The sequence below is a fragment of the Glandiceps talaboti genome, chromosome 1 (genome assembly GCF_964340395.1).
Source record: "Glandiceps talaboti chromosome 1, keGlaTala1.1, whole genome shotgun sequence".
Taxonomy (NCBI): Eukaryota; Metazoa; Hemichordata; class Enteropneusta; family Spengelidae; genus Glandiceps; species Glandiceps talaboti.
In genome coordinates, this window is record NC_135549.1 from 6,717,715 (window position 1) to 6,741,448 (window position 23,734).

At 34.6% G+C, this 23,734-nt stretch overlaps 2 protein-coding genes across 3 annotated transcripts; one reads left to right on the top strand and one right to left on the bottom strand.

The window, feature by feature from the left end:
* Positions 1-1,607: 1,607 nt before the first annotated feature.
* LOC144432711 (origin recognition complex subunit 5-like) lies at positions 1,608-13,766 on the bottom strand. The gene is made up of 11 exons (XM_078120980.1): positions 13,646-13,766; positions 12,342-12,480; positions 11,334-11,426; positions 9,328-9,531; positions 8,564-8,750; positions 7,882-8,012; positions 5,963-6,102; positions 4,307-4,535; positions 3,509-3,619; positions 2,707-2,819; positions 1,608-1,788 (listed from the first exon to the last, which is right to left on the bottom strand). The coding sequence occupies exons 2-11, from the start codon at positions 12,468-12,470 to the stop codon at positions 1,743-1,745; spliced, it is 1,383 nt and encodes a 460-aa protein (XP_077977106.1). The 5' UTR covers positions 12,471-12,480; positions 13,646-13,766; the 3' UTR covers positions 1,608-1,742.
* Positions 13,767-14,218: 452 nt separating this feature from the next.
* Positions 14,219-23,734, top strand: LOC144432721 (LHFPL tetraspan subfamily member 5 protein-like). 2 transcript variants are annotated; one of them, XM_078120990.1, is made up of 3 exons: positions 14,219-14,693; positions 17,790-18,032; positions 23,087-23,734. In XM_078120990.1, exons 1-3 carry the CDS (start codon positions 14,300-14,302, stop codon positions 23,437-23,439), a joined length of 990 nt encoding a protein of 329 aa, XP_077977116.1. In that variant the 5' UTR covers positions 14,219-14,299; the 3' UTR covers positions 23,440-23,734. The 2 variants fall into 2 exon arrangements, with proteins under 2 accessions (XP_077977116.1, XP_077977124.1); XM_078120998.1 differs by having other exon boundaries at positions 23,138-23,734.

Below are 23,734 nucleotides of genomic sequence, written 5' to 3' on the forward strand. Positions count from 1 at the left end.
TGGACACTGCCAGGTCTTGACACAAAATATGATACTATAACTTATAAGTGTATAGATAAGTAATGTAGAATTTGTATGCAGCCAGTTGTGTACATGATGTGCATAGAAGTGTCAGGCGTTGACACAAAATATGATACGATTGTACATTATGGCAGATGAAGATATGCAGCCAGTTATGTACAGAGTGTGCATTGACGGTGTCAGGTTTTGAAACAAAATATGATGAAGACATGCAGCTAGTTGTATGTACAAAGATGGTGTCAGGCCCAATGTGATTAAAATCTGATGTGGTGAAAGCAGCTACTACTAGATGTCTTTATTTACCTCTATTTCCATCGTTTTGTGTCATCTGTTTTGTTTCACGTGATTGCTGCCTTCCCCCATCTGACCCTGTATAATACAAAATCTCGTGGTCACCCAGAACAAAACAAACGACATAAAACAATGGAAATAAAGGTAAATACAGGCATCTAGCCACTTTCACCACATCAGATTTTAATCAGATTGTGATACAAAATATCATACCATAGTACATGTATAGACAAAGGACATAGTGTGTATCTGCAGCTACTTGTGTACATGATGTGCACAGTTTCTTACTTGTCTGTGCCCGAGGTAAGGATCGAGCTGGTAATCCCCAAATTAACACCCCGAACAATACCCGTTGCTAATCTGTTTCTTACTTGTCTGTGTTTACACATAGTCTAGTTCCTATATGGTGTCATTACGATTTACACCTTCACTCACAGTTTAGTTAGAGACTACATTGGTATCCAGACAACACTTTTTTTATACTAATATGGAATAGTTACAATCTATCCTACTGGACATGCTGATATTTTCAAGTGGCAACAGTTTCACATCCTATGCTGATCACTTCTTCAGGCAGACTAATAATCTGATAACAGGTGACAGTATATTAGCAAATTGTCAATCTTCACATATCTTAATATGTGTAACTGTAAGTATCAAATAGCATACACCATGAAAGTTGATGTAGCCTGGAATTTGTACTCATTTCAACAAGACAGCTGGGGCTCTAAACAATTACAAAGTCAAGATAGCTATGATGGAACTTTGACTGTAGTTTACGAGACCTTAGATGAAAATATACACTCAATACTCTTCAGTAGTCCTTAGAATAGAAAGACAAAACTGCATAATAATGCACATTTTATCTTAATTTTTCCACAATCTGCTAAAATTTGTGATATTATTTTGACAGGCACAGACCAATGGTACAACCCAATAATACACTGTCCAACTTCCTTAGGAATATACCACTTGATCCTATGACTTGTTTACTATGCACATAGGATTAAATCCATCACATGACAATCTTGATCCAACCATAAACATCTCTCTCCAACGTCTATGCTCCAACTACCGTAACTTCAGCTATACGGCTGGATATAGCAAGACACAAACTTTATGAGTTATATTACAATGGTAGGTGATCCAACCAACAAAAAACAGATTAAGAGCCATCCATCATTCTACCTGTTCAACTATCACAACTCAAACTGACCTTTCAACAAAGGAGCAAAATGTACAAATAGTTTCACCAGTATAAACAACATCATTCAATGGCAGTTTTATTCCTTGTATTGGCCTGAAAAATACATTTCAAGAAACACCCATATATAATATTGAAATTGCTACTATCCTCTGTACACATGAATGTCATTTCGTAACTAAGTTGTCATCAAAGTCTGTAGTGATCACGACATCACATTATGAACTCAAGCAAAGTCATACAGGTAACGAACCACGTCAAAATTTACAGTTCTGGTGGTAGAAAAGAAATTATAAGCTTTGGTCAAATTCATTACAATTATGAATTGGGCATTTAAATACAAAGAAATACAATTCAATTCATCTTTTTAGATATGGCCCTGTCAAAGTTTTAGATGTTCTGTGATTTTATTGCAAGAAAAGAAGCTTATAGCTGGGGTTATTTATTGTGAATTTATGGTTGATTCAATACATTTAGATACTTATAGTGGCCATATGGATGAGGATTGGTTATTTATTTTGGATTTTTAATTTACAAAACAATTTTATCATGGCATCCTACTTCAAAAATCAATGTCAAACAACATTGACCAAGTCTGTGTTTGTGACCCAATACATGGCAAAATATGTGTGAAAATTGTTTTTATTTTACATATAATAACAAACATTTTATACATTTAGTAATTTTTTGCAATTTTATGAGTTACAAATCAGGACTTGGCATATGTTGTTTCACATTGATTTTTCAAGTAGGAAGCCAGGATAAAATTGTTTTATAAATTAAAAATCCAAAATAAATACCCAATCCTCATCATATGCCTTTTTAAATATCTGTAAGTGAGATGGAAGTCTTGACATATACTGTCTATTTATTTCAGAATTGTATGTAATCAGTCATTTTTTCACTTTAGAACTACAGTTTGTACCTGCCATTTTGACATAATGTACATGTATGCTGTCCTCTACAATTACGCTATCAAACTTTGTACCTTGTTTACACAAGCTGCATACTACAGTGTGAGAATGATGAACAATCCTAATATCATACATTGGTTTTATATAATAATACAAATGACATTTTACACACACTGCACTCACCTTGCTATAGACCGTATGAATTCAAGCGATATTGTACATTTATGTTTATGATGAAGTACCATCTAACTGCTGTTTTACACACACTACACTCACCTTCCTATAGACCGTATGAATTCCAGTGAGACTGTACACTTATATTTAGCACCATCCAACTGATCATCACTACCAACCTGTGATAGCAGGTGTAAGGTTACCAAACTTGAAATCTACAACAAGGATTAACAAAGTCAAGTTTATCAATGGCATTGTTGCTACAATGTATAGATAGACTGGGGCAAACATTTTGTAATCACGTCATCGCCACACATACTTTCTTGAGAGAAAGTCATGAGCAGAATGCTCATATTTGGCACACACACAAGCAAAAAGTCACTCATGGCCAAAATTATTATATACGCTAGATATTTGGCTCACGGCCACATATGACCAAAATCTCAGAAAAATTTGCCTGCACACATGAGGAATTGGCCTGAGCAAATTGTCACTAGTGAAATTTTGCTCAGCTAATTGCTCTAGTGTGCACAGGGCTTTAGTTATGCCTATTTGCTACTTTTTACCAACTTATCAATTAACACTTTGCTACATTGTATCAACAGAACTGTTTGCTATACTGTATCAAAAGGATATTTATCACTTCAATCACACACAATTTTTAATATCAATTTGACTGAAATCGTTCAAACCATCACTTTGCATTAGACATTCATTGAATTTTATATAATATGGGTTCTTGACTTCATATGAACTTTTTAAACCAATGTTTAACAGGCAAGATGGGTGGTTTGGTACTAGGACAAGTACAGCTTTTTAACAACTGCCCATTAGCATTATACATCTGATGATTTAAAGCTTACACAGTTCTTGTAAACAAATAACACTTTAGTAATGTACCTACCTGTGCGAATATATTGGCAGTTGGAGCAACTCTTGCATCAACTATACTATGAAATATTGCCATGACTCTATCTAACGGGAACGGTTTTGGACCAAGTAACTGATAACTTATCTGTCAAAGGAAAACATTACAAAACATGATGTCATACACCTGGTGTTGACGCTGCAATAATTTCTCACAGAGTAACTTGGAAAATAAAAGTTTCAATAAAAGATATAGCATTTGGAGCACTTAAACTGTCAAAGAAAGCTAACCTTTTCATTCAGTTTTCAATGTTTGAGATTCTGAAGTTGTATGAAATTGTATGACATGTATTTAGTTCTGATTGTGGTAGGCAATAGTTGACTGGACAATAAATAACATCATGTGTTTTATATAGTATAGAGACAAATTGCTCTCCATCACGCCAAACACACACACAAATGTTACAACCCATTGGCACAATTACAAAGCACTGAACAGCTGCACAACTGTATGCCTAGATGGTTTTCTGAGAAATTTGGACAGGAAATCAGCTTCCTGGCAATTCTGATATCTACTTCTGGAAAATTGTTGCATATATATAGACAGTCTGATGTCTTGTTAATGGTGATAAGTAGGTAAAATCTACCAGAGTTCCCCAGTTAGGTTTCCTCATCAAATTATTTAATATAATGTTTGGGAAACTGTGCCAGTATTACCAGAATTTTCACTTTCTGTTACCAGGGTTCCCATGAGTTGACAAAAACATCCCCGATCTTGAGTACCGGTATTAATCACTGACAACAACTGCTACAGCAGTGAAAACTATCAAATTACCTTTTCTGGTTTCTTGAGTCTACTTTTATTAATCTTTCCGTGGTGTTTTGAAAAGAATCTTCTATCAGTTCTTGCAGGGTTGTAAGATGCTAAGTACGCTGCTATCAGTAGATACTTGGAATAGTATGGTAGTTCTACATTAATCCTGGCTGTTAACATGTTAGGCATAGTACTACTACCACTGGATAAACCCTCAGCTGTGTCCTGCTGGAACTTCTCCCACTGAGCACTGTAATACAAGATATGCACACAGTATTAAGCTACTGATTTGTGTACAAGTATTGTACCATGTAAGGACAGCAACATCAACAGAAAACTTACATACTAAAGAATAGGTGTTTATATATGTCTCTCTCTTGTTCTGGGCCATTGATTCCACCCTCTCCTTACACACAATTACAACACAGTCCCTGAGATAGAGAGGGACTGACTGTAAACAGTTCATCTGAGAAGACTACAACTTACAAGAATACCGAGATCTACAAGAGAGGGACGGAATACAGCAATCCTTACCCTATGTTATAGCTGAGAAAGATGGGTATTTTGTATAAACATCATCTACAAACCCTGAACTGATTGACAGACATCTATCTCATCTAGAATCATGACACCATCATTGTTAGACACATCCCTTGACCAATTCCTATCACACTCTAATTTTCATTATTTATTTCAAATGTACTAATAATCCCCAGAGGAATTACTGTTACTAGAGTACAATAAACTAAACAAAACTTACAATGCTTTCCATTAAGAAATGTCAAAAAATTTACTTTAGTTTTATTATGGGAAAGTTTGTGTGGTTGGAATTTAGCCTTTTGCATGACTGGTAATTTCAATTCTGACTGATTCTTCCAAGACCCTTCACAACACACTCACATAACATGAACTTGCACAAAAACTCCTGAGTATGGGATATTTGAATGTTCTTAGGTTAAAGTTTTGTTACATTGATTCACTGTATATATTAACCTAAACTGAGTATTCTTTTTTCCTTTATATAAAAAGATTAGCACACCAACATTATCTTTTAAAAATCATAATATAGGCTGTATGGCTGCAATAAAGTATTTTTTGTCCATAAAATATGACTACAAATTCTATGAATACCTCTGCATATCATGCACAATTATTTATGACAGTAAACACTCAAGTAGTAAAATAACAAATCTGTATTATGATAAATAATGTAAATCTAAGTCAAAAAGTCATACAAAGCTAGTGTACTTGTTCACAAAAGGTATTGCTATAAAATACAGGGGTAATTATTCAATGTAGGATAAAAACTAAAATTAATAATTAGGCCTCAGACACCCACCCCTTTTAACTAAATTGGCCAAAATTCAAAATAAATTTCAAATATGTGTAGGAGTATTGTGTATGTAGTGCTATGAATACAAAGCCATTATGTAGTGAGGAAAAAATACCTCTTTTATTGACATGTTACTTATTTTAGTGTCATGCATGGTGAAAATTCTTCCATTTCTCAATTTGACATTTTTTTTATAGAAATATTTGTATTTAGGTGTACAAAACAGATCATTAAAAGTAAAATAGTAAAAGACTTTATCCTACTTTGAACCACTGACGTTGGCCCTAACTAACACCATACTTTGAAACTTCTCTCATTGTTAGATGAGTTAACACTGTGTTTACCTTGAAACTTCTCTCAGATAGACTGTCTGCAAAGCTTTCTTCAAATGTGGCTCAATATTTCGCCATAATTTGGGTGCATTTTCTAGTGTAGCTTCACCCTTCACTATAGGCTCTATATACTTTGGGAAATTCAACTGTGCCTGTAGTACACAAACAAGTCAGAATATAATTACATATAACATACATACGGTAGATAATACACAAAATGCATGGTGTTGAAAAAACCAATCATTCTTGCTCCATCTCATCTCCCTTTCTGCTTACTATGAAATCTTTGATACAAACAAAAATCAATCTATTCTCTTCTCACATTAGACAGGCAGATAAAAGATTGAATTCTAAGCCAGAAGGCCATGGTCAGCACCTCCCCCCCACCCTCCCCACCCACCCACCCACCCACCCACACACACACACTTTCTCCTCTGGTTAAACAAATAAGAAGTGTAATGACAAGAAAAAATTCACACGACTGATTCAAAATATGTTAAGGAATGGAGTGATTTTCTTTTCCTCTTACTTTTTAGTTATACTTTCTTGACTGTATATGAGTTACTTGAAGTTTGTAGCCTACAAGTGACATGTTATTTTTGTTTTGAAGGTAAATGTACCTCATTATACTAATAGTAACACTATTCTTCTACAGTCTTACAAAATCCATCATCTTTACTTTGTGAAATTTTAAAAGTCTTAAAAATATTCCTAGTACAAGTAGGATATAAGAATCGCATGTATTTTCCCTATGGCTTCAACAAAAAGTGGATTAGTATTGGTCAAGGCCAAGTACTATCACGTACAACAATACGTCTGAAAGACTCTTCTGGTTCATTATTGCAGCTATTGAGTAGACCAGAATGAAGTGTTATCATAGGTTCAGTCAACAGTCACTTTCAATGGGGAACATGCAGTTTTGTACAGCATTGACAGTTGAGAAAAACAAACTGTGAGCTGAGAAAATCAAACTAACGGTCACTTAAGGAAAAAGAGTATGTGCAGTCAGTTGAGGAAAACAAACTTTGAGCAGTCGGTTGAGGAAAACAAACCATGTGCTGTCTTCTGTGTTTTTTTTCTTGGGCAAGTTTAACATTATGGTCAAAATATAAACAAACAGTGTAATAAATAAACAGATGCAGATTGACAATGCATTGTTAACATCTAGTCCACCTTCACCTATTGTCTGGATGCCATGCTGTCATATTCTTCATTACACTATATATGACATTGTTAGGTAGTTGGCTTCAATACAATATTTACGCATACTTATGTATCCTTCACAACCATACCTACACTACATACATGACTTTGTTCACAATAGTGGCCATATGGATGACAAATGGATATTTATTTTTGATTTTTAATTCATAAAACATCTCTACTATGTTGTTATACTTAAAAAAGTAATGTGAAACAGTGTATACTTGATCCTTGTTTGTAACTCAATAAATTGCAAAACATTAAAAAAATGTTTAAAATATTTCTTGTGTGTACAATAACAATTGTTTTTGTTGGTTTTTTTACAAGTTTTAGCTTTTTGTAATTTATTGCATTACAAACATGGACTTGGTTGATGCTGTTTCACATTGTTTTTTCAAGTAGGAAATCACAGTAGAGTTGTCGTAACAATTAATCCAAGATAAATATCCATTTGTCATCCATATGGGCATTTAAATCAATGTCTTTAATCAAATACATCTTCCTCACTGACATTCAACCTTTTTAATTAGTAAACATATTTGGACAGATGGGAATAACAAATGGAAGCAAAGGGTCCAGCTATCATTGCCTAAAAGAAGAGGTACTCTTCCCCATTACAAGCTTATGTAGACTCTTATCAGTAAGTTAAAGCTCATTTTCAAGCAACAGTGCCCTCATGAGTTCATATTAAAATCTGATGGAAGATTGGCAAATGCCCAGGTACTGACCAAATGTCTAATTTCTCTGAGATCTCTGCATACCATGTAGAATACACTCATCAATAGATTTACATATGATGTATAAAATGATACTGGATACTCTGCTGGACAGTCTTGACTTATTATTTCTAGTATTTCACCTGTAATAAAGGAAAAACAGTTTGCCTTAAACATTATGTGATACAAGAGAATTACCAGTAGTAACTGCTGATAGCTAATTGTGTTCCATTATGTAGAATAACATCAGTAATTGTGCATATGAAACAAAAAGAACACAGTAAAACATTCAAATCTTGCCTCTTTGATTTACAATTAAAGTGGCCATATGGATGCTTATTTGGTATTTATTTTGGATTTTTATTCGATAAAACAGCTTCACTATGTTTTTCTACTTGAAAAAATAAAGCGAAAGAACATATACCAAGTCCATGTTCATAACTCAATACATTGGAAAAAGACACAAAAAGTGTAAAAAGTTTGTTAATGTACGTACAATAACAAACATTTTACACATTGTTTAGTGTTTTGCTGTTTAGTGAGATGTGAACATGGACTTGGTATGTTATTTCACATTATTTTTTCAAGTAGAAAAACATAGCGAAGCTGTTTTATCAAATAAAAATCCAAAATAAATACCAAATTCGCATCCATATGGCCACTTTAATAGAAAGATGTGTGTACACAAACTTACTTTTACTGTAATCTGGAAAGTGTAAGACAAATGGTTCTACAAATCCAGTCCCTGTGCGGTACTTTTCCAAGACAATCTCACTGACAAGTAGTACGCATATATTACACTTAGACAGTTCTTGTAACCTTACAAAGGCTGGTAAAATATTAGCTTCCATATCTCTTAATCTTTCTGCTTTGTCCAAAACCTGACAGAGATAAAAATTACAGGTTTGTGGATACAGTATGTAAGCAAACTGACAGTATAGTCAATCACAACAGTCTAGAATTATCAATGTTATGAAAAGGTGAAGTATTATTTTAATAGAAAGGTGTATTTGTGTAAATTGTGATAACAAAATAATAACAACATTATCTACAGTGTAACTGTTACTTCCCCATAGTGACCAGAATTGTCAAAAAAGTTGTTGAAAATTGTGATTATATTATAAATGGCCACTGTTTAACCAATGGTTAACATGAACACAACCAATTAGAGAATCTTTCAGTCAAGCTACTGATCTATGTATAGACTGTAAAGGAAAAATATTGGGTGCTCTGTGCCTTTGGAATAATCTGAATTCATTCACCTTCTTGGAATTGGAAAACTTTCAAAAAGAGGTTTTCAAGTTTTCATATTTACAGAACAACAAACCCTGAGGTATATTCATGCATTGGTATACCCAACATGGTTACAAGACCATTTATTTACACTTCATTTTGATCACAACTGTCTACCCTTCTAGTGGAAGAAAATCCCAAAAGTATATTTACTGAGACACTTACTATGTAAACTGTTTGGTTAGATAACTGTTTCTCCTCTATAACTTTTTGTAATAATCTAACAAAGTCATTCATGTTGTCACATCTGGCATAGGAGGAGTAATTGTTGTCAGGTGTTGGTATAACATTAGCAACTTGATTCAGGATCTGTTCATATAGCAACCGTTGTGTGTAGCACTCCACACAGTTTACTGTAGCATGGGGAAGCTATACAAAAACAAACAGATTATGAGATAATATCATCAATATTTACATCTTGAAACTGTAGAAGTGAGACATTCCTGCTACAATATTGGTTGGTATGGTTTATATGAAAAATATGAAATCACTTGTTTGCACTCCTGCAAATGTCATGATTGTGGCTATGGTGTATCAACTCTGAGATTTCATAGCTGATACTGAACATCTGTATAAACAGCAGTGGACATGACACTTCTTGAGTTCATGTTTTGTGTACACATAGATTTTAAAAGATTAACATTTGGTGCAGCCACAGTTTGAATGGTAATGAGTGAAATAAATAACCAGTGCCACTTATTAATATCATTATCACACAATGATACATGCAGTTGCTGACACATGCTACAATGTCATGTAAAACGACCAACAAAGACAATAGTAGATTTGCATGCCAAGATAAACAAGGAATGCAGATAGATTTATTTGTATCATAAACAGTGTGCTAATTTTACATGCCACGCATACCAATTTCTTATCACCCACCCATATTGGAGTTCCCCATCTCTTACTTTGTGGTGACACATTAGAAAATAGTTTGCATCATTTTGAGACATACAGATAAATTGACACAGCAATAGCTTTATGCAAATGAGTATGCAAATTATCAAACATCCTATAAGTATATCATGTATATAAAACAGTTCTGATTGACATTTGAATCAAGTATTTGTACAAGACAACAAATGATTTCCACAGAAAATCATTGTCGTAAACCACAGCCGCTTTTACGACACCGTCCAAAATGCGCCGCCGTTATTTCACAGTGTTGCAGAAGAAATAACAGCTCTGGTTTCAAGAATGCAGAAAATCTGTTTTCAGCAGTGGCTTATTTTTATCATAATCTCAAAGTTTGGATTACTGTGCAGAAAGGATATAAGATAGTAAAGTAAATATTGAATTTGAGAGATCCCAGAGTGAGTCACCAAAACTTACAGTACACATTGTTTTCTATTTGAATATAATAATAATAATAATAATATGATTTATTTCCCAATATTCAAACATACAATATATCCCATTGCACAACATGAATTTTCCCCACAATGTATGGTGGTAACACGCTACTGTTAAATAGAGGCAGCAAGTCTTTTTGAAAGTTGCAATGTGAGTATTCATATATGAACTTATGCTACAGACATGTGAACACATGAAATTAAACATGGTACAAATAGCTGTGACTTGAAGTAATCAGTTATTGTGAATGATATGGAAGTTCTACAACACTGATCTGTAGTGTTTGCATGTTGTAATGGCAAGATACTACTCTAGGATCCGGGTAGACAATTGTCATGATTTAGGTCTTAAAATTGATAAGCTGATTACTGGTTTACATTCATATCTGACTTACTGTATCTACAATGTTATGTCTAGGTCATCATTGAGGGGTGACAACTGGGACAAGATTGGACCCAAATTAGCCTGTTTACTGTGCTGTGGAGATACATCATTAGCTGGTTGTACCCCCTAGCTCTCAGAGAACACAAGGTATGACCAGCTAATGATGTATCAACAGCACAGTAAACAGGCAGCTGGCTAGACCCAAATGCATTATGGGGTTTCACTGATAACAACATGGTATCTGTCTAAATTTTTGTCTGGACCTAAACTCCCTTCTTGAGATCTCACATTGAGGTCAAGTTCATGTACAAGATAATGGCCATGGCAGGATTAGGGTTTTAAACCATGTACAATCTAACTGTTCATACCTTGTTGGGCATACAACAGTGTCAGTCATGAGCTGGCATGTTTTGTTGATTGTGAACACTTACCTGTAGAACTTGCACCATAGAACTAACAACAGCTGTCTTCCCTGTTGCTGTGTGGCCATAGATAAAGATGCTGGGACAGGTATTATGTGATGGCTGTTAAAATAATCACACATTATTACAGAAAGTGTATCAAAATGTATAAACTCCAAGCACTTAGCTATTGATGTCTTATTTATCGCTCATATTAACAAGTGAAGTAAATCTCTAAATTATATCTACACTTTAGTTTAAATGCCAGTTTGTCAGCAGCTGAGCAATTTCTGAGCACAAATTGATTACTAGTATTGCTAAAGTATTTTTGAACACAACATTGAAAGGTCAACATGAATATTTCAAATGAAATAAGAGAATTTGGGATATATTGAAACAAAGACAAGGGTGTGATTGGGTACAAATACCAACATCTTTATTTATTTACTTATTTTTTGACTTATTTTCCCATCAAATGTGCAGTAAAGCAGCCACTTACAGACGAGTCAAGAAAATTCAGTGAACTTTTAAACTACTTTAAAAACAACAATGGTTATATAGAGAGAAACTAAAGGCATTATTGAGTAAATTTACTGGTGTCATTTCAGTAAATAGAGTGTGACAGACTGAAACCAATTTTTTTTTAACAAACAACCAATCCTATATAAAAATAATTCATCTTTTTTTTGATGAATGTCAATCTGAAATCTCTATCACTGACAACTATGATATAGATCTATGATGAATTTCAATCTGATCTTTGAACAAAATATTTCAAAAGTATATCCATAAGTTCTATGTAATTATTAACTTTATCATTCTGAACTGAAACTATTCCTGACAAAGTACATACTTATAGATATGAATAAATTATCTATGTACTTATTTTGCCAAGTTGTCAACTGGCAGGAAACACTCTTTTTAACCAAATATTTTTTTTACCTGAGTCTTGTTCTGAGACATTAATGATATAATGTGATCATTATTTCTGAAGTTTTCAAATTAAAAGACATAAAACTGTTGGGAAATATGACTCACCTCACCAAATAATGTGAGAAGAGTAGAGAGCTGAGATTGCCTACATGGTAAGATTTGATATAGTTGATGGACTTTCACTGAATCATAGCCATTGCAGCTATAGCTGCCTACACTCTTTGATATCGGCATAACATCAATTCTGAAGAAAAAAAATACGACAATTTTTATTTTTTTAAACACTGCAAAGGTTGTCAAGTTTAGAACATATAATATAACAAATATATTGTTTGGTATATTTCTCCTTTCTGTTTTCTGGGAGAAATAGAATACACTAGGTGTACTTCAATGCTGTGGAAATACCCCTATACTGCTCTCTCAGTGTTTCTTGTATTATGTAAGATGCCAAAAGAAAATAAACTCAATCCAAGATTCCAGTAAACTGAATGGTTGTCTATATTTCTCTGTATATTTCATCCTAATTACAAAGGACATTCAGGGGAAAAGATACAGTGTATCAGACCATAATTTGATATTTTGTAGGTTGTGTTTCATGTTTTTATTTTAATAAATGAAAAACCTTGGCTTCAGCAGTTAATAATACATGACTAATGTGTTGGCAATACATCACTTTTATCTTCATCTCATTCTTTGACTGTTGCAGCCAGTCTGACCACAGTCCTGCTTGCAGATGTTGTAATTCAGGACTCGATTCTGACATTGTCATTGAATCAAGTCAGAATAAAGTTCCAACTTACACCGTCTGCAAGCAGGACTGTGGCATTGATCACCACTTTCACACAATACTCTGATGGGATACTATCATCAATGGATATCCAATCCCTAACTTACCTAAACTAAACTAAACTACTTTGACCACAACTATCTATGGGTTTCAACTTTGACGTTAGACTAGTCCTGCTTGCATACGGAGTAATCCGGGACTCGATTCTGACAACTGTCCCTCCTACGTTAGAGTCAAGTCAGCAATATAGACTCGTGCACCGCCTGTAAGCAGGGCTAACCTCAGACCACTATCTTCTTTTAGTGGGCTGAGGTTTGACCATTGATGTAGTGCATCCAGACCATGACTGCTGGAACTAGTAGTGGTACCCCTGCCAAGGATATATTTCCTGTATTTATCCTGTAGTTTACTGCAGGATCCATGAATGTGGAAGTAAAAGATCAATCATAGATGGACGTCCTTCTAAGTTCTACCTCCATGGTCACTACAAAAACAAAGTGCCCCCTCCCCTCTCTGCTTTTGGCCATATATTGGAAACGTAACCTTTGGACTCGTTTTCCCTATCATTTGTTGTTACATCTTTAAATCATCCACCTTATGATATCACAAACACTGAACTCACCACATGTACAAATGGTCACGCTAGCTTTGCCTTCAAACGACAACCAAACTTCGAAACTCCCTCTCACACTTGGACGTCAGCCATTACCACCCTTTCATTACAATGACGTTGGGGGCGCGCCTACAACTCAAAGAGAAACAAGCAAGTCATAAATTTTGTTCCCATATTTTACCAAAAATGACTCCTCGTGTTCAACCTACCCAACAACCAGCATTAAAATAAAAGAGAAACGATTACACAATAGAATGTACAGATAATTTTATAATTTATTACACTATGATGATAAGTGAGGGCGTTTTTCTTTGGAATATACCATTTTCTTAGGGGTGTAGAGTTTTAAAAACGTAATGTTAGAATGACGATAAACAAGTCTTTCGGCACATTTAAGTCATATATCGACTCTGTAATAGAGTCAAATATCTCAATAGAACGATTTATATATATTTTTATATATAGTTTACATCTTTTTGAAACAATTCTGACACCTTGAAAAATAGATGTACCCCTGTCTCACCTGTTCACTTGAAAAGGTGCCAACCCCACCCAGCATAGCAAACCTTTGCGTATCGTGTCTAAGATGACTCTCCGGTGATACTTTGTTCACCGACGATTTTTGATTCGTAAGGTGTATTTACGAAAAAGAACTCTCTCAAAATGACAACAAGCGACGCAGCATTAATCTACCACACTAACTATATCCGAAATAGTAGAGCCGTTGGAGTTTTGTGGGGAATATTCACAATTTGCTACGCAATAATATCTGTTGTTGTCCTCATTCAGCCATATTGGATTGGGGACACAACCAGTACTCCAGCAGCTGGACATTTTGGGTTATATAGCAGTTGTGTTGGTTATGGAATATCTGGTGAGGTGGATTGTTCATCAGACCCTATTTTCACCGGTAGAAGCGATTGGTGGATTACGGCTACAATTTTTGCCGGACTATCAACGTTATTAGTTCTGACGTCCATTTGCTGTATGCTTCTGTTCTTTTTTGTGAACACCGCAAGAGTTTACAAAATATGTGCCTGGCAACAAGTGATAGGTGGTGAGTGGCTACTTTTTACGATCATGATATATTTTAGATCACTTTTGACAAAGGTGTTTCATTGCTTGACCGCCAAACAAAATATATATCTGCTGTTGTGTCGTGTACTATTACATGTATTTCGTATCGAATGTAAAACTCAAGTAAGTTATAAAGTTAACAAGAACATATCGTTATTTATTTATCTAACATGTGTAAAGAAACGGGTCTGTCATCAACTGCATACTAGTTTAATCATGCAGGTACAACAATGTAAACTTACTGTCGTAGGCATTACGGAATATAACTGTTATAGAGGCAAGTCAAACAGTCAACTTACATGTACAAAGAAAATTCACACCTACGTTTTCACACTTTCAAACACATTTGATTTTTATTGACCTTTGTTTGCATAGCTTAGGAAATAGTTTGGTCATTAGGCAACTTAAACACTCATTCCCAAGAATCCTTACCAGGTAAAGATTTTATTATTTTTGCCATTAAAATAAGATTACAGTGCCTTAAAAAGTTGGTGTAAAAAATTCATTGCTAGAAGCATTACTGAATTCAGTAATTTTGACTGCACATGTTTAAGGTATTTCTTATCTTTAGGGAGACATTTACAATGTAATCCAACCAACTTTTTTGTCTACCATTCACACTTTTTGTAAATAACAAAGTTTTTCTGTTTCACAGTCATGGTCAGCTATGATGACAATAGGTATGTTATATGATATATGATAAATAAACCTGGGGTGGCTGCTCATCTAACATAGTTCCAAATTCTTAACCATAAGATACATTAGCATATTGCCACCTGGAAGTATAGTAACTGTGCCAAATTCATAATCGTTGTCAAGTGGAAGTAAACAAACTTTACCAAATTTATGTGACACTCTGTTACAGTTCTTTTCCCAGAAGCTAGTCAAAGCTATTAAATGAACCATCAAGATCAGTGAACCTGATTGCAAGATTTCATGTTGAGATAGACAACTAAAAGATAACACACAAACATCACTTACACAGTGTGGGCTCTAGCTGCAATAATTGTAGTGTTTGATGTGGTTTTGAGGGCTTTTTCCTCTGTTTTCGTGCTTTTTTTTTCGTTCTGATGTATAATTCAAATCAAACGCTACAATTCCTCTAACAAAAATGCAAATAGACGATACCACGTTGAAAACGTGAGCGAGGTGTCAGCATACTGCCCGTTTCAAAATGCTGCACAACTTGCTACATTTGCCGATTTTGACGGAATTGGGGTACCTTTGAACACCTCTTGTGTCTTGAAGGCTCTGTAATTAATGTTGGCATTAGAAAATGTCCGATATTTGCCAGGTAAGGCGTAATTTAGCAGAAAAGTCCGCCCAACTTTGCAATTCAGATCTGAATCGGTTCCGTCTATTTGCAGCTGCATTAGTTTCATTTTAGTTAAACATCGGAACGAAAAAAGGCACAAAAACAGACTGAATATACTGAAATAATTACATAAGCAAGGTTTCACTTTGTACATGCACATGTACATGAATATTTGTAATAGGATCAATATCCATTAAGCTGTTCCCTCATTTCCTGGTGTTAGCATACTCTTTTAGTATTGATTTATAATTACTGAAAACAGAAAACACTCAATTATTGCCAATTTTGTGTAGAAAAGTATCCAATTATATGACCTATAGTGATAGTGTTCAATAAATCTTCAAATATCTGCAAGGTGCAGTGAAATAGAATGTCTATACATGAGTAAAATGATACGATTGTCTTGTGGTTAATAAGTCCGAACAGAGAGAGTGTCTCTCACTTGTTTCAGGTTGTAAGAATTGTAGGAATGAATTGAAAATGAAGTCATGACTTCATACATGTGTTTTGGTATATTTTGTCATGACTGACCCGTTCCCCCTCATCCTTGTAATATAAACAAGAGGTGATTTAGTGAACAAATTCCTTAATACCTACTACAGAATCCCAAATAAATATGACCAAAAGTTCTGGTTTGTTAGAACATTATATTTCACTATTTGCTTTTTTGATCTGAAAGATAGGGTTGCTATCCAGGTAGAAGCATACATATGAACAATAAGCCCCTTGCATAGATTTCTGACCTCCATAATATGCTTCTATACCAGACATTCCATCATGTACTGTGCACGACATGCCAATACGACACATAATTCCTTATCAACCATTGAATGTCTGCGTCACAACCTGGAACGGCTGGTTCAGAAACTCCAGACAGAAAAAGACAATGAAAAATACAAAAAATATACAAAAATATACTGGAGGTGATTACATGTAAAAACTTTAATGCTAGTGCTAGCAGCTCTTTATGTCACCATGAGTTGTTATATGATGTTGAAATCAATGGTTGAAATCTGATGGTGTTTTTTTGTCAAACTCAAAGAGCCATAAAACAAAGGAATGTCACATACATTTTGTTTATGAAGGACAGTGATTACAAGTTATAGAAGAACTCTACTGACTTTAAACTCAAATTCCTGGAGCATCATTGTGTGTCTATGCATATCTTTTATCTGCTGATACACAATGGAATTCTGTGCAAGACCCACTGTCCACGTATCATTACATTTTAATACATGTATCTTTCATTGGAAACCATCAATGGATGGCACAGTGTATTGTACATAAATAAGTTAGTACCCAGTTATTTTTCTGACCTGAATACTTACCAGTGTTGACCTACAAACTTTAAATACTACTGTGTCATACATAACAGACTGTTTGTATGTGGACAGTCATTTTGCGCAGGGACAGACGCTTCTTTAGTCTTGTCACTTTGTTGTTGGATGAATTTGACTGAGTCGTCTCTGGGGTGAGATAACGCATCCAACATCAAAGTGACCAAACTTACATTTCTTTTAACTGTAAGGGTGAAAATTACTCTATTTATTATATTTTGTATCTATCATGGATCAAGATGTCACAATTTCCTACATGTTGGATACAACAGTTTGTTTTGCCAAATGGTAGCAATTTTGTCTTGAAATTCCATTATTTGAAGAAACTGAGACAGTTTCAATTGTGAGCAGGTATGGTTTCTACCAGTACTTGAGATACTGTAACACCTTACTTAGCCCATCTTTTATTTTTCATATTTCCCAGCAATTTCCTTGGTGGTAGCAATTCTTTTATACCCCGTTGGTTGGGATAGCGGTGAAGTAGCAACACTGTGTACCAGTGGTGTGTATGATCTTGGTACTTGTGAAATTCGCTGGGCATATATTCTGGCAATCATTGGAGTTTTTGATGCAGCTATTCTTGGAATCCTGGCATTTATCTTGGCTAGTCGACAAGACAAGCTGCTCCCTGAACACCTTTATCACCCAGAAATGAGTGGTCACAAAGGTAAGTCAAACAGATAGAGGACTGTAAAGTCAGCCTTGTAAACTGTTCATTTACAGTAATTCCTAGGTTTATCAACATCATATGTAACTTCCCCATAACTTGGTTCAGCTCTACGTGGAAGGGGTTTTAAAATCTGTTTTATCTTTCAGTAATATGTGTGTGGGTATGTATGTTTTCATGCATGCATGTATGTGTGTGTGTGTGTGTGTGTGTGTGTGTGCTGTGCATGCACTTGCATCTGTGTGTACTATTTGCATGTCAGTAAGTGTGATTATATAGATTTGTAAATGTTTTCAATGTTAGTGTAATTTCATATTTGTGACGGTCATTATTTTTGTGATTTCATAGTTTGATTGTGTACTTTCATTTTTACTCAGCACGTGACCTTCTGTTCTTTGTTCCATACAACATGTATATGCTTATCTCATGAAATGCATTGTTGCCATGCCAATATAAAAATGTCATGAGTTCAGGTCAAACATGTGCATTCATGTGAAAACTTGTTCAGAAGTATGTAAAGTATTTCATTGCACAGATTCAGTAATTACAAATAATATCTCTGAAATGATATTCCATGAAGCAGTGAACTTTCCAAAGTGTCAAACATAAAGAATCATATATATGTAAAATTGATGTCTACCAAAGACTTGGCTTTGATGACATAAATTAGCTGAGAGCTAGTGTACATGGTGTAAATACTAAAACATGACTTGAACTCTTCCTGTCATATCAATATTCTAACCTTCTATGCACATCTACTGGTTCTTTTGCTTGCCTATCTTTATTGTAGGCTATTCCAGAAATGATAATAGTTCAAATGATAACATTAATGCATTGTCAGGTAAGAGGGTCAACAGGTACTTCCTAAAGCTTCCCTAGCCCCCTTGCATCTCCAAATAAACCAGGTCTGGCATGTTAAAATACGCTCTGCATCCCTTGCTAAATTCCTTTTATTAAAAGTGTACTCTCCTAAATATCCCAGTAAGGCATGCTACATAATTATTATCATGTTTAATTGATTAATTAGGATTTTATTGATCTGCTTTAAAGAGAAACTGGTCAGCTTTTAATGGAATTAGAATGCCTCGTAATTTGATATCTGAAATGTTACATACTAATTTATTAGCTCAAGATCTATGACCTGTTCGTTTACTAAATATTAATAGAGTGACATACAAGTAATACATTATTAATCTTAATCTCACTATATACATGTATAGTATTGTATTCAAGCATTTCAAAAAGCTGGTCAGTTTTAAAAAGATTTTTTTAATCATTTTGAATATCGTAAGACCATCAACCCAAAACTTATCCCTATTAAACCGAAATCTAAATAATTGACAAGTTCAGCTATGTTGAAAACTCTTTTTATTTTATTTTTTTCCTGCAATTTTATGTCTGTTTGTGTGAGTTCAACCCTTTTCCTTCTGTAAATTTGGTAAGATGTAACGTAAGTTTAACACTATTTGTAATTACTGTCCCTTCTAACCATTTCTATTTTTCCTTGCCTCCATATGTTCACTAACTGGTGTCTGTGGTGTCATTATTTAGTCCAGAGACATATTAATTATCATGTATATTAACCACTATTAATATGCACAGATTCAGTATTTCCTCTAAGATGTCCTAAACAAGCAGCTTACACAGCTGAGTGACAGCTGACTGACCATGTTAGGTATACATGTACCAGTCAGTACATAGAGTCACAGTAATTGAATGGTTCAAGTGCTTGGCTCATACACTGCACATTGCTAGTGTGATACCTTCGGTGTCATGTGTCGCAATTGTCTAAAATTCTAGGGCCAAGATTTGAATCACCCGGGATCCCAGTCACCAGTCACCAGAGTGTAAATGGGGACCTAGCAGGACAAATTATTCTGTGTCGTATTGACAGTGCAGATTGTTTACTCCCTCGAAGTTGAAGTAATCTTAGAGGAAATACTGATGAAAGTCATCTCAAATACTAACATTCAATTTGGTGTATGGTATTAAAATTCATGCAAAATGTCATCAACTCCAGGCTGAACTAACTTTTATTCAGTGGACAGACTGATCTCATGCCACTGCTTGGGGTCTTCTACAGGACATCCACTTATTGGAAGAACATGGTCATTGACCATTTATTGGTTTCCTTTTACTTGACACTGACAACTTTGAGATCTAACCTACTAGTATGTTGCCTTTGACATGAAGTAAAATGTTCATTGTTGTATGCATCTATGTAAATGAATGTGCACCAAATGTTTGTAATACATTGTTTGTATTCTATATAGACATTCAATTTAATACTTAGTAACATGCACACACACACACACACACACACACACACACATATACATATAACATATACATATGCACACACACAACACACACACACACACTATTGTACGGTATATCCAGTACAGTTAAATCTAATTATACATTGGAAAATTGGTGTAGTTAACATGTAATATGCCATATTCAGGTTATCGTAGTTTCGGCCATTTCTCATGTACATGTAAGAGTTGCAAGTGGCACCCCAGATTTGATTATATGCCATGGCAGTGTTCAGAGCCATCATCAAAATGTGTTTCCTTCTAAGAGCGTTACAGTAGTTTTGATTACTGAAACAAAATGTAGTTGCAAATTAAAAAAGTACATTGAGAACATCATGGAAAATGATTGGTAACTTCATGTGTATTGCTCTTATGCTACAATACTCAACTACATGTATTTTGGCCCTCACTTCCAGCTCAAAAACAGCCTGCAAACAGCACTCTTAGTAGCCCAACCATGAAATCTCGACAGCTGGAATATAGACTACAATGTACTATAGTGTATCAAAGGTCATTGTCAAGTCAATCTCAGGAAACCAGTAAATTGTCCTCTATATATTCCAGTCCATCTAAGCTATCACATGTATTAATTGTACTTACTAGACTTTCAACTGGCATCTTGAATAGTTTACTCTCATATTCATTCATATTTCCTGGCTTTTGTTAATTTCCAGGTATATTGATATTAACACTTGTTTTCATTTGTGACTACCCCTATCTCCTTATAACACAATGTTTGATCAATTTCATCTTTAGCTATATTTTTGTTCTGTATATATACATGTATATAGGATGGAAGTAGTCTATTATTCATGTCTTCATATGATTTGTTTGTTTGTATTTTCAAAGGAAAGTGTATTGTCAGCTTTAGCATTTGATTATAACTAGGAAGTTGGCAAGTTGAAAGGGGTTACAGGTTGTTGAGTTTACATGTGATTTTCAATTTCTTCCAGGCAAAATACATAATACTCAGCACATTCAACAGTAATTGGTAAATAAAGATCTGTCTCTGCAGATTAATATGAATTTTTTGTTTAGCCTCTGCCTCCACAAATTCTACAGCTAGCTCATACCAGTAGAATTTTTAGAGTTATTTTTTTATTCCTTGTTTATCATATGCATGTGTCTTTCAATGAAACTTTGAAGACTGAAGTGCCTGCATTTGTAGTATTCCTGTGATAGCGTTTCCCCACAGATCTCAAACTATATACCCCTGCTACCTTTATTAACATTTTCTTTTCAGCATGCTTTTCTTACTACGCAAGTAATCGCTACAGGATTTTTGTTTCGGAATTGGCTATTAAGGATTGTTGCACAGTTTGCCATTCATGTCATGAATATTCATACATAATAGTTTTAGAAATGAAGTGTCTTGCCAAAGTGATGTAATTCACGTGATGATACAGTTCTTTTCTTCAAACTAACTGTTGAACGCTGTAATTTCCATCTGGAGAGAACACACTACTATCTTCTCACAGTGTAGGTACCGAGAGACCTGTTTGCTACATAAAATGCCATTTATGCAACTCAAAAACAGACATCAGAGGAATGTTTGATATGAAACTGTAATCCACAGTAATGGGTACAATAGTGGCTATAATTATCATACAGCATTTGGTACCGTGTACCAGGAACCAAACTAATAACAGAATGCAAACAACAATGTGCAACAATTCTATCTGGTAACTCAACTATTCTCACCCTGCTGCACCCCTTAGTATTACTTGTTATATTGAATGCTAGGAGTTTGATCATACCTACGATAAACACATACAGTTTTAATCAAACAAGTTCATGTGTGTGTTTAAGAGTCTGTATTGGTCAAATTCTTCAGCATTTTCCTTCTCCTGAACACATACAGTTGTAATCAAACTAGTATGTGTTTGAGAGTCTGTATTGGTCAAATATCTTCAGTATTTTTCTGTTCCTGATATTCTCTACTCTGCCAATATGTACACTACAACTTGCTATGGACTTCTACACAATAATATGCCTTGATTCATGTCCGGGAGGACTCAATTTACAATTTCATATTTTTTACATCCGTTTACTTCCAGTTTACATCCTATCACTTCATTTATTTATTTATGCACAAACATATGTTCTGTCCTATTGTCTTTTGTCATATGTCAACTGACATGTTTACAGAAAAAAGTCAGAGATCATTGTAAAAGTGTCCAAAATGTGGTTATTGATGTCACATAAATCTAAAATATGTAATTGTATGCAAAATGCAAACAATTATAATTTTGCTATCGTCATATTTAAACATTCTAAAATCATAAATAATTCATTTTGGAGATAGATTGAGAAATAGTTATTGACAATAGACCTGTTATTACTTTGCACATATAATTTACAAAACATCTCTTTACACCTTACGTTCTTTGTTTTTTCTAGACTGTAGAATACCGCCATTGATGATGCTCTGCAGGTGTATGCTTCATACAGTAGAATACACTATCAGAGCACCAACTATAACTAAATTTTACAGTCTTATCTGAAATCTACACACATTTTGCTCAATTTTAAATAATTCCTCGGACATGAAATGGGCATTATTATTATAATCATTTATAATTGGAAGATCTAAACCCAAACCTGAGAAATAAACTGCCCTGTTTTCCTAATACCAGTAACCACCTTTCTAAAGACCAAATTTATATAAGTTACCGATTAATGTTTGATTTGATAATGCATGGTTATTGGACTAACGTGTCTATCCCTTTGTCTCTCCAGGTACATTTTCAACACATAGTGGTACAAAAGACTCTCATGGTTCTTTGTCAGGTCGTTCTAACAACTCCAAACAGTCCTTCAACTTGTATCCAGTCCCCGCCGGTGAAAACCGAGACTCTCAAGGCGACGATGTCAGTCGACACAGCAAACAGAACGGATCAGCTGGCTCCATTGGTAGACGTAGCACAACCAGTATCAACAGCAGTAATGGTGGAAGTTTAAGTCGACGGAGCACTAACAGTGCACATATTGGACTTGATAGTGGTGGAGATAGTGATAGTAGGAGGAGTGTTAGTAGTAATGTCAGTGCTAAACAGGATGGAGTACAGAAAACTGCTGATATTGCATTGTAAGAGTCCTCTCCATTTATATTTTTTAAAAACTCAATTTTATGGTTGGTTTTATTTTTACAAGTTGAGGTAGATTTGGTGAACCTTTCTTCAGTAAGTTGACCTTTTTTTCTCCTGTCTAAACAAACACTCACTTTTATTTCAAATATACAACTCAGTTTGTTGTTGCTTTCAAACAACACAAGGGCACTACATCAATTCTTTAGGTTCACCAAGTATAACTATAATCCCAGCTGTACCTACCTCTTCTATCTAAATAGGATATTTTATGTAATGTGATAAATCAATAAGGAAAACA